The sequence below is a fragment of the Setaria viridis genome, chromosome 5 (assembly GCF_005286985.2).
Source record: "Setaria viridis chromosome 5, Setaria_viridis_v4.0, whole genome shotgun sequence".
Taxonomy (NCBI): Eukaryota; Viridiplantae; Streptophyta; class Magnoliopsida; order Poales; family Poaceae; genus Setaria; species Setaria viridis.
Window position 1 is genome coordinate 6,581,113 of NC_048267.2, and position 12,617 is coordinate 6,593,729.

A 12,617-nucleotide genomic window follows, 5' to 3' on the forward strand; every position below is an offset into this window, starting at 1 on the left:
GTCGGTGGGAAGTGGTATGTGCTTGTGATCGTTGATGATTTTTCGAGGTATTCATGGGTTTTCTTCATGGAATCTAAGGATGAGGCATTTCCTTTTGTTCGAGATTTGATCTTGAGGTTGAGAAACGAGCGACCAAAAGATGCCATGAGAGCTATCCGCAGTGACAATGGCACAGAATTCAAGAACGCTCGTTTTAAATCCTTTTGCAATGATCTTGGTCTTGAACACCAGTTTTCATCGCCTTATATCCCTCCTAAGAATGGTGTTGTTGAACGGAAGAATTGGACCCTTTGTGAAATGGCTAGGACGATGCTTGATGAGCATAGGACTCCTAGAAAATTTCGGGCCGAAGCCGTCAACACTACTTGCTATGTGTCCAATCGAATCTTTTTGCGAGGTTTCCTGAAGAAAACTTCTTATGAGCTGATGCATCGATGTTCCCCCAAAGTAAGTCACCTGAGGGTGTTTGGCTGCAAGTGTTTCATTCTCAAGCAAGGAAATTTGGATAAATTTGAGTCTCGTTCTACGGATGGGATTTTTCTTGGTTATGCTTCTCATAGTCATTCTTATCGTGTGCTTAACCTTGAAACTAACCGGATCGTGGAAACTTGTGAGATTACATTCGATGAAACTATGCCTTGCACAACTCCTGTCTTTGAAGTTGCAGGTGAACATGAAATGGGGCAAAGCATATTTGAGGAAGAGGAAGAGCGTGTAGATGGTGGTGAGAAAGAGGATGATGAGATTGACCGAGCTCCAGCTGTTGCACCTGTACCTTCTACTTCGACTACGAGAGTTGATGGCCCTACCTCTACTTCCACTACTTCAAGCCATCAACCAGTACCACTACAGGATGAAGAAGAAGAAGATCAGAGTGATCCAGCTGCTGTTGAGGGGGAGGCGACTTTAGAGCGAGAGGCTCCACGGCACATTCAGCGTCGTCATCCTCCACAACAGATGATCGGTAACTTACATGAACGCACCACTAGGCACAGCTCTAGGCAGATTTCACACTTTGCACATTCTGCATTTGTTGCCTCTTTCGAACCCCGAGATATTGGACATGCTTTATCTGATTCAAATTGGATTAATGCCATGCATGAGGAGTTGGAGAACTTTGAGCGAAACAGGGTTTGGGTTTTAGTTGAACCACCTCCAAATTGCCATCCTATAGGAACAAAATGGGTTTTCAAAAACAAACAAGGTGAGGATGGGTTGATTGTGAGAAACAAAGCGAGGTTGGTTGCCCAAGGTTTTAGCCAAAAAGAGGGGATAGATTATGAGGAAACCTTTGCCCATGTTGCCCGTTTGGAAGCAATTAGAATCCTTCTAGCCTTCTCTGTGGCTAAAGGTTTTAAGCTCTTCCAAATGGATGTGAAAAGTGCCTTCCTAAATGGTTTCATAGAGGAGGAAGTGTATGTGAAACAACCCCCTGGTTTTGAGAGTCCTAAATATCCTGATCGTGTTTTCAAACTCCAGAAAGCTCTCTATGGCCTAAAACAAGCACCCCGAGCGTGGTATGCTAGATTGAAATCCTTTTTGCTTGGGAATGGGTTTGAAATGGGATCAGTTGATAAAACACTCTTTTTCCTCAGGCAAGGCAATGACTTATTGATTATTCAGATATACGTGGATGATATTATCTTTGGTGGTTCTTCTTATACTTTGGTTGCCAAGTTTGCAGATGACATGAGCAGGGAGTTCGAGATGTCGATGATGGGTGAGTTGACCTTCTTACTCGGGCTACAGATCAAGCAAAGCAAGGAAGGAACCTTCGTGCACCAAGGGAAGTACACGAAGGACGTGTTGAGGAAGTTTGACATGGCTGATGCTAAGCCACTCTCCACACCCATGGGTACGACGACGGCACTAGATGCGGATGAAGATGGCGAACCAGTGGACCAGAAGGAGTACAGAAGCATGATCGGCTCCCTCTTGTACCTGACGGTGACAAGGCCGGACATACACTTCGTCGTGTGTCTGTGCGCTCGTTTTTAGGCTTCACCGAGGACATCTCACCGTCAAGCAGTGAAGAGGATCATGAGGTATCTCCGCTTTACCCCTGAGTTCGGTTTGTGGTGATCTGCCTCCTCGACACTCACGCTCCGGGGATACTCCGATGCGGACTTTGCTGGGTGTCGCTTGGATCGCAAGTCTACCTCAGGTACTTGCCAGTTTCTCGGTTCGTCTTTGGTCTCTTGGTCTTCTCGCAAACAATCTAGTGTTGCTCAGTCTACCACCGAAGCTGAGTATGTTGCTGCTGCTAGCTGTTGTTCTCAGGTGCTTTGGATGATTTCCACTTTAAGAGACTTTGGTTTGGATTTTACTTGTGTACCCCTTCTTTGTGACAACACGAGTGCCATTAGTGTAGCTAAGAATCCCGTTCTCCACTCAAAAACTAAACACATTGATGTGAGATATCATTTTCTGAGAGATCATGTTGAGAAAGGGGATATTGACCTTGGCTATGTTGCTACCCAAAACCAACTCGCGGACATTTTCACCAAACCCCTGGATCAAGCCACTTTTGCTCGTTTGCGGGGGGAGTTGGGTGTTTGCTTTCCTTTTTGAGTTGGTTTTTTGGAGCTTCTCTTGTATTATACTTGTATCATTTTTTTTTACAAAACCTGGTAGGATAGTCACTTGTTTATGATAGCTTTGAGTTCTTCATGTATATCTTATCATGCTATCTTTTGTGATATAATATGGAGGATGATACATATGAACATCATGTCATGCTTTACCTTAGTTCACATTTGGGTATGGCATGTTGTTCATCTGTATCATTTTAGCTTAGTTTCCATGCATTTTGTATCATATTGCATTTTGTATCATGTTGCACTAGATAAGCTTCTCCTATATATCTTGTGTACTCCCTTATGCTACCTGTGAGGTAGTGTTGTGGTTGGTGATTTTGATGCAATGTGCAGTTATGCTCTTGATGATATTGTATACTTGTTGAGATAACTGTTTTTGAAATTCAATGCTAAATTCTACTCTATTAACTTGCTTATAACCCCTGAGTAGATGCTTGGTTATGGTTTGTCCTTGGTTGAATACTGGTTCCATATCTAGCTTATGTTTGGAATTCATGTTCTTTTCAATTGGGTCAAAGATCTAGGTATCATTGCAAATGTTTAGCCCATGATGCACCCCTTGGGGAAGCATGGCTTCTTTGTGCCGCAAAGGCACTTCATGTATTTTGCTTTGTGTGAATACTAAAAAGAAATATGCTGAAAACTTCATAAATTCACCAAGTTTTTGTGCTTAATGTGATATTATTGCTTGCTTAGTTGTTACAAGATGTCTACCAAAAGAAGTAGACACTTGGTTTCAACAAGCTTTAAACATGACTTGTGATGCATATGTGGGTGTTTGCAATGATCTCTTGTTGAGAATGGATTTTCCTAGTATGAGCTCTTGATGGACTAGTCTATTGTTGCTTGGGTGATTCTTAACTAGGTGAATGCTCATGTGGTGATCTTTTTATACATTGCTGAAACTTGATACTTGCTTCACCTCCACTGTTGTAACTTGATATCATCTTGTTGGCGATGCTATTGTTTCTTATGATCTATCAAGCTTTATCTCCCTAGTAGCCTTTGAGAGTGCATTGTGATATATTTGAGAAGCTTGTTAGGTTCTGCATTTCCATGGCATGCATTTTGTGCTTTCATCCTTTTCTTGATGGTTGCATTGTCAACAAGGGGGAGAGAAATCTACACAAATTCTTTCATCTGTCAAGAGGGAGACTTTGCATGTATGCATGTTTTCAGGGGGAGTGCATATGTTCAGGGGGAGTATTTGTGAGTTGTTGATGTGCTCTTGTTATGCTCTTATGCTTGTGAGTTGTTGATGTGCTCTTGTTATGCTCTTATGCTCTTGTACCGGTCGCGTTGAGCTGTTTACCTCTTCTTGAGGAGCCGGTTTTTTGATTTGAGTTTGGATTTTCATGTGATTGGTGTTGAGCCCGTTTTCTATCTCTTCTTGAGGGATCAAATGATTTTGTCTCAGTTGTGTAGAGCCGTTGCCCTTATCTTAGGGGACTGAGATTTTTCTATTTTGAGGTTCTTATTTTTTTGTTTCAATACCATGAATTTGTGGGGTGTTGTCAATGCACTCATCAAGGGGGAGATTGAGGACCAATGGTGGTCACCCTTGGATGATGAGTGATTGACAACGTTGTGTTGGTTTGATGTTGCTCTTGGCTTGTGATGTGCAGGTGTAGGATGCGACGTGGCGGTCGACGGCGTGCGGTGAAGGTCAAGCGAAAGGTTCATGCCGATGGACCAAGGGCGGTGAAGGATGAACACGAGTAGGCTTGGACCGATGGACCCGAGGAGTCCGGGCGAAGTCACGGGCGGTCCACATGGTGCACGGAATGGCGAGAGGGCATGACAGGATGGAGACGACGTCGGTCGAGTCAAGCGGGAGGCTTGGCGGAGGCTGGACACGCGTCAATGGATGGTTTGGGTGGTTTGGGCCTCAAAACCACTGCGCAAGCAGGTTTCCCAGTTTGAGCCTCAAAACCGGGGGCGAGCCCGGTGCGGCCGGAGCTTCGAGAAGGAGGGCACGTGCGTCATCACGAAGCTTGCGTCGAGGCGAAGCAAAGTCGTGAAGGCGGCGTGTCCGTCCGATGCACGGATAAAAACTTGGACCAAAATACCCCTGCGTGGGTAGTTATCTTAGTTGTAGCTGTAGGTGTAGTATAGTCTTTCATCCTGGACTATAAATAGGGATGGGGGGCTGGTTATTTCAGCACCTCTTTGCTTAGCAACTCATTATCTATTTGCTTAGAGGCTAGTCATGTGCTTAAAGTGAGAGGAGAGAGGGAGATTAGAGAGTGATTACTCTTTTCTCTTGATTTCTTCATCTTTAGTGGGTGGATGAAGGGAGGAGGCTAGTCTTCATCTTGTAAAGATGTTGTCCTCATGATTTAGTTGTGTTTTGATGTCTCAATTCGTGCTAAATCTTTGTCTCCCGAGCGTTTTTCTATTTCGCTATTTTCGGAGCTATTTTTGGGGATTTATTGTTCTTCGTATTTGAGCTCGAATCTCGTGAGATTGGTTGAAGGGAAATGTTGCTAGGTCCTTAAGAAGCATCTTTGATATGATCCCCCTTCAAATCCCTCACGAATCCGGCTTGAATTTTGAATTTTCCCAAATCGTGTTCTTGAGTTAGGGTTTCGATTTTCTCCAAAATTAGTGATGAATTCTTGAGCTTTTCAGGATTTGTTTCATGGATCTATTTGCCCTTGGGGTATTGCATCCGTGTCTCAAGTTTCATGTCGATCCGCGAAGTATGGGAGGAGATCTTATGATTTGAAGTTTGTTATTGTTCTTCGGTTGTTCTTGGTGTTCCTGTCTCTGTTCGCGCAGGTTCTCTGGATAGCGGAGCATCAGGCAAGATGGCGCAAGCGCACGTGCCGTGCACGCAGCAGCGCTCGTGCTCACGTGCAACGAAGCAGTGCAACGGGCCGTCAGCAGGCCGCACCAGACCCAGCTTGCGGGAGTAGGCAGCCCAGGGGCGAGCGTAGCTGACCAAGCAGCCCAGCAGATCGTTCGCTTCACAGGCCAAGCAGGCCTTTCACGTGAGGCAGGCCTAGCAAGGCCAGGTAGGCCAACAGGAAGTAGCAGGGGCACGCAGCCCAATAGCAATTGTCCAGGTGAGAAGCAAACCGTGTCAACCTGTGAGCTTTTTTTTTTGTCTCTTGCTACGATTAGTTCTCTATTAATTCCTTCACTTAGCTAATTAATCTATGTCACCTTATTTAACTACTTGTTTGGTGGTTTATCTTACTAAATTTATGTAGTTTATTTAATCTATTACTAATCCTTCCATACCTAGTTAAGTAAGTGGTTAGTAGTATTTTTGTTTTGTCTCATCTGTGCAATTTTGATGGAGTCGATTCACGCTATATTTCCGCTGTGATTTGTGCGTCTCTTATCGTTTCTAGGGTGAGCTTGTCACGAGTTGACTTGCGTCATCTTGACGATTGAACGCACGATGTGCTTTGGGGTTATGTTAGGGATATAGACCTTGTTCTCGTAAAGAATTTTTTTTAGCTCCCATTCATCCCCCTCTGGTCGTCCTTACGATCCTCCAAAACCTTACCTGGAAAAAGTTCTATTTATGGTGCCTAGCCAAATACTTCCATGTCATGCCATGCACAGGCACGCATTGATCGATCCCAGTTGCTGTATGGGACAAGAACGCACACGTGACCGTACTGGCTGCTGCGCTAGATTTTTCTTTCTTTTCCTTCAAAAGTTAGATTTTTTCTTTCTAAAAGTGCACGCACGTGTTTTCTTCCACTGACTTATTTTTAGCACGTGTCATATCGAATGTTTAGATACTAGTTAGGAGTATTAAACGTAGACTATTTACAAAACCCATTACATAAGACGAATCTAAACGGCGAGACGAATCTATTAAGCCTAATTAAGCCTAATTAATCCATCATTAGCAAATATTTACTGTAGCAACACATTGTCAAATCATGAACTAATTAGGCTTAATACATTCGTCTCGCCATTTAGATTCGTCTTATGTAATGGGTTTTGTAAATAGTCTACGTTTAATACTCCTATAGATTCGTCTTATGTAATGGGTTTTGTAAATAGTCTACGTTTAATACTCCTAATTAGTATCTAAACATTCGATGTGACGAGTGCTAAAAATAAGTTAGTGCACCGCTGGACAAAGGTGACGTGTGAGTATGACTTGCTGTCGCTGCTATCTTCAGACACTGGAGCTATTCAGCTATATAATATAGGAGTAGTCACGAAGGAAGACACGGCACGATTCAGTGGATCGTCATTCCTGTTCGATCCAAGCAGTAGTGTTTGCCGCAGAGCCATGGCTCAGATGTTGCAGGATGATGCTCACCACCATGGCGTCCATGAGCTGCTCCGCGAATCGCCGCCTCCACGAGCAGCGCTGGTCTACTACTCTCTCCTTCTCGCATGCCCTGTGATCCTCCTGCTGCTGCTGCGCCGCCGCCGCCTGACGGCGTCGTCTGCCGCCGCGAGAGACCGGGAGCAGCTGCTGGGCAGGCTCCCTTCGCCGCCGCGCAGGCTGCCCGTCATCGGCCACCTGCACCTGGTCGGGCGCCTCCCGCACATCTCCCTCCGCGACCTCGCCGCCAAGCATAGCCGCGACGGCCTCATGCTGCTCCGCCTCGGCGCCGTCCCTACGCTCGTCATCTCCTCTCCGCGCGCGGCGCAGGCCGTGCTGCGCACGCACGACCAGGTGTTCGCGTCCCGGGCCTACTCCCCCGTCGCCGACATCCTCTTCTACGGCTCCAGCGACGTCGCCTTCGCCCCCTACGGCGAGCACTGGCGCCAGGTCAAGAAGATCGCCACCACGCACCTCCTCACCAACAAGAAAGTCTGGGCCTACCGCCACGCCCGCGAGCAAGAGGTAAATCACTTGATGCCTTGAATTTAAATCGCATCACTACATGACTTAGTCTATATTTGATCTGCTGACTAAAAGTTAGTAACAAAAGATTAATCACTCGTTCCATTAGTTGTCACCTCACTGTACTGAAATCCGCTCACTCTCCCTCTACATGACGGATTTGGTAACGACAGGTGAGGTTGGTCATGGCCAAGATCCGCAAGGCGGCCGCTGCAGCTCCAGGCATGGCCATCGACTTGAGCGGCCTGCTAAACTCCTTTGCCAACGACATCGTGTGCCACGCCGTGTCGGGCAAGTTTTTCAGGGAGGAAGGCCGGAACGAGCTGTTCCGGGAGCTGATTGAGGCGAACTCGGCGCTCATGGGGGGTTTCAACATTGAGGACTACTTCCCAGGCTTGGTGAAGGTGGGCATGATCAAGAGGATGGTGTGCGCTAAGGCCCAGAAAGTGAACGAGGGATGGAACGAGTTGCTGGATAAGCTCATCGATGATCACGAAAGAAGGTGGGAGTCACAACTTGGGGACGAGGAAAGCGACTTCATTGATGTTTTGCTCTCTGTTCAGAAAGAGTACAATCTCACAAGGGACCATGTAAAGGCACAACTGGCGGTATGACCTTTAAATTATGCATGCAGCATTCTTTTTCCGGAAATAGACATAATAAAGTTACTGTTTTTACAAACAAGCTAACGTTGGTTCTCATGCATCCTATGTAGATCATGTTCGAAGCTGGCACAGATACATCATTCATAGTGCTGGAATATGCGATGATTAAGCTCATGCAAAACCCCCACCTCATGACCAAGCTACAAACCAAGGTGAGGATGGCTATACCAAAGGGGAAAGACATGATTACTGAAGATGATCTGAATGCCAATGACATAGCCTTCTTGAAGGCAGTCATTAAAGAGACACTCCGACTCCATGCACCAGCTCCGCTTCTTGCACCCCACCTATCCATGGCTGATTGCGACATAGAGGGCTACACAATACCTTCTGGGACACGTGTCATCGTCAATGCATGGGCTCTTGCTAGGGATCCTAACTATTGGGAGAGCGCAGAAGAGTTCATGCCGGAGCGGTTCATGGAAGGCGGCAGTGCCTTTGCTATGGAGTACAGGGGGAATGATTTCATCTACCTTCCATTTGGGACTGGGCGAAGGATTTGCCCAGGTATAAGCTTTGCAATTTCTGTTGTTGAGATTATGCTGGCGAACCTCGTGTACCATTTCAACTGGGAGCTGCCACCTGAATCGAAGGATAGAGGGATTGATATGTCAGAATCATTTGGGTTGACCGTGCACCGGACGGAGAAGCTTCTCCTTGTCCCTGTACTGCCTCAAGAATAATTCGGTAGTCTTGTGTGCGCAGTAGCTTTGAGGACACTCTAGTATCTTTTGCCTACTCTATGCGTGTTGGGACTTGTTAAGTAAAAGTGTGTTGAATAAATAATGAGTAGCATCAATTGATCATGAAGAATGATTGTTTCATAATCTATTCGAATCATAGAGGTAACGGAAACGTATCTGGTGCAAACCATCTACTCCGTGCAACCTTAAAAATTATGAATCAAGACCACAAGATGCTAATCCAATGCATTAAAAACATTTATGTAAGTTGTGCCCCAAACTGACATTTGTGGTGGAGATTTAATTATGGATTTTGTTGTCATACTCCCTGAGTCCCTGTATTCTCTTTTAGTAGATATATTTTCAAAACTGATTTTTTCTCTTTTCATAGGCCTACTAAAAAAGCTAGCGCGGCTTTGCCGCGTCTGGCTTGGAGCGTGCCAGCCCACCATACATACATTGTACAGGCCAGCAACGTTACCTTATACTGACAAATTTGAGTACAGACAGATAATTACGAACTAAGCAAAGTTTGTTTAATTTATGTAACAGATGAGATAACAATTCTAGTAAAAGAGGTGTGTATGCAAACTTTGTAGGAACATTTTGGTACCAAAGTTCAAGGATGCTGTAGAAGACATTACCGTTTTGAACAGAAAATTACTTTATTAAGTATTGTGCGGTACGTACGAAGCAGGGAGTTTGTAGCAAAGACAGTTTTTTTGAAAAATAGAAACATATTAGAAGATGAGTAAATTACAACTATAATAAGTATTTAGTAAAGTGAAGTTCAGGTGTTATGCCATTCTAGAATTGTAGGAGTACTTTAAATTATGCTTTGTTATTTGAGTGAACTATGAAGTATTAGGACGAAATGGCATATGTACTTTATATCCAACACTGCAGCAGCAGCCAACTTTGGCTGTCATCAAGTTAGGATGACACCTGCATGAATTAAAAAAAGGGGAAATGAGGAGGCGGGAGAAGAATTTCCATGTAGCTTCAAGAATATAACTTTGCTTTGCAGAATAAACTGGCCACTAACCGTATGATTCAAAAGGTGAGTACTCATATTACAGAGCTCATGGTGAATACAGTGATACTTGAACTAAACTAAATATTAGTGACTTGCATTGACTACTTTGCTTTGCTGAATAAACTGGCCAAAGAGAAAGTTCTCGATTGCAGCACTATAAATTCTTTTTTGGATATTATAGCTTACTAAAAACAATAACAATCCAAGATATGATCATCATTTTTAATTTCTCTCTAGTAATATTAAGGCTTAAAGTAAGTGTCTTGGGCATGAACTTTTACAGATGGAAAGGGGGCAGGAAATAAGTAATAATTTGTTTGTACTTACCATTATCTATCATCTAGCATTCTGAAGACCCGACACTGATGGCCAAGCAAGGAGGAGCTCCGACACTGATGCTACCTGCACCTGAAGACCCGGGCCAGGGCGACAACACCGATCAGGAAGCGTGAGGAAGAAGAGGAAAAAGGAGGAGGGGATGACCGGAAGTCTGGCGAAATCTGTCCATTTTGTCACGATCGTCGATCCATGTCTGTTTCGCAGCGATCATGGGCTGTGAGAAATCTAGTGTTCTTAGTTTTCTGTTCTAGAACTCTACTTGGTGATCAGTTGTCGTGTGTTCAAGGTGTAGCCTAGTCTCTTAGCTTGAATCAGGTTAGGAGTATTAGGCTTTCGTCTTTCTTTTCCCCCTAACTGTTTCTGTACCAAACTCTGGAATTTCCGTTGCGTTCAGTAATGGGAATGGGGGCAGCCTCGATTCGAAAAAAATCTAGCATTCTAGCTCTTGGAGCTTATATGCGTTCATCAGCCACAGCTGCGACTGACTGTACCATGCTTGTGCATTTCATCAAATACATATAGAGCGTGGGCGTCTCAGCTTGACTAAGTTGTGGCAGCATTGCAAAAATGACTGTCGGCAGTGATTTCAAACTGCTGCACCTATAGGTCCACAAGCACAAACGTCAAGGATGACCCAGCCACACACACGGCTCGGTGAGGGCTGCCCGCTGGTAGTGGACGTCGCACTATACCCAGCAACCATCCTCTGTACATAGGCGTCCTCTCCATCATGCGGCCCACACATGGATCAGCACATATGAACATGCAGCATGCATATGCATATAAGATTTTAGCACCAAAAAGAAACACAAAAAGCTTCAAGAGAATTTAATCAAAGTACTTACAAGAAGACGACTTGCAGCAGCAACAGTCTTCATGGAACGCGAGTAAGACATGGCCGAGGATGTTGTTGTCACCTTGTTCCAGGGCCGAGGACGTCTGGACCTAGAGTTTTCACTGAGCAATTTGTCTTGGAGGCATTTCATCGAGCAGCTACTGGGCGTCGTCCATGTCAACAGCCGCTCCGACTGGAGGGAGGCGCAGGGACGAGGAGGATAAGCACCCTTCCTCTAGCCACGGGCACTCCGGGCAGTGCGGCTGGTCAATTGCCCAGGTGCCTCGTGCGGCCGCCTCGAGCCCTCGAGTCCTCGACCACCAGGTGCCTGTGCCTCACGCCTTGTCCTTGCTGGTCGCGGGCTCGCGGCCCTCGTACTCAAAGTGCACGGCATAGGAGCGCTTCTGTTAGGGACTCCCCACTACCGCCATAGCTGCCGCCTGGACGAGCGCCGCCAGCAAGCTCGTCACATGGAGTCGCGGCTGAGAGGCAGGGAAGGGGCGACGGCCGACGGGTCGAGGAATGCGGCGATCGGGAAAGCTCTGGAAACGCACTAGATGTTACGCCCGCTTCGCTTTTGGACGGGCCGATCAAAATCGGACGGCAGGGAATAACAGGCTACGTGGCCCAATGAAGTGCTAGAGTTTGGCTTAGATTTCGTTATATAGAGATTTGAATTGACGTCTTGGGTACGGCACGGGATGATTGCATAGTGCTCCCTCGGTTCTCTTTTGACAGTCCTATTTTATCTTAGTATAATGATTAAGAAAAAATAATTCTGCTTATCATCTATTTAACTGCGCCATAAGTTATTCCTCGTAAACAAATGATTCCTTAAGGCCCACGTAGCCAATCTCACGTGGAGGAATGAAAGGTCGCGCGTCAAACTCAAGACATCTGTTAAATGGATGTACAATTGGATTGAAATGAGACTATCAAAAGAGATTTTTTTTCAAATTTAAAAATAACCCTATCAAAAGAAAATGGAGTGAGTAACTCCTATAAAAGAATAATTTGTGAATGTATATGATAACCTCGATACCGAGGAACCCTTGCGGAAAATTGTTTCCACTTACAAGAAGTATATAATGACATGATTAATTGGACGATAAGTAGGGTCCTTCTCTTTGGTCAATAAACCAAACTGAAATAGGTCTTTTATAAAGAATAAAGGGAGTACTAATGTGCTTATCTTGCTTGGAACTCCCGGGGCTACCGCAGTCTCCAGGAATCTAGATATGTACGTATCCTAGATTTTGAGATCGAATTGAATTGAAGGTAAATTTTGTTGTTTCTACCCAAATCGTCTTCCATCAACAGAATATATGTTGCATTACTCGAGTGCTTACATTGCCACCCGCATGACTTTGCAATACCTGATTCAACGGATGCGATTATACGTCGCGACAGGCACGTTAGAGGCGACAAATCTGCGTTTGTCACCTTCTAGCTGGCGGGCCCCCAACTAATTAGCGCACACAGGGATTAGTGGGCCAGCGTATTTTTCAATGGGCCAAACCAAATAATTAGCGCGCGCCGTTGACTGTTTGCGCATGTAGCGTGCTCTGTTATTTTTTTCGTTGATTGTTCTCTCGTTGACCATTAAGCTTCTTTATTCGCTCACACACATTGATAAA

The 12,617-nt window shown here is 45.2% G+C and overlaps 1 protein-coding gene across 2 annotated transcripts; it reads left to right on the forward strand.

The window, feature by feature from the left end:
- Positions 1 to 4,757: 4,757 nt before the first annotated feature.
- LOC117856139 (indole-2-monooxygenase) lies at positions 4,758 to 9,094 on the forward strand. Of its 2 annotated transcripts, XM_034738574.2 has the most exons (4): positions 4,758 to 5,665; positions 6,746 to 7,422; positions 7,596 to 8,030; positions 8,138 to 9,094. In XM_034738574.2, exons 2-4 carry the CDS (start codon positions 6,859 to 6,861, stop codon positions 8,768 to 8,770), a joined length of 1,632 nt encoding a protein of 543 aa, XP_034594465.1. In that variant the 5' UTR covers positions 4,758 to 5,665; positions 6,746 to 6,858; the 3' UTR covers positions 8,771 to 9,094. The 2 variants fall into 2 exon arrangements, with proteins under 2 accessions (XP_034594465.1, XP_072150228.1); XM_072294127.1 differs by having other exon boundaries at positions 4,758 to 7,422.
- The last annotated feature ends 3,523 nt before the right edge of the window (positions 9,095 to 12,617 follow it).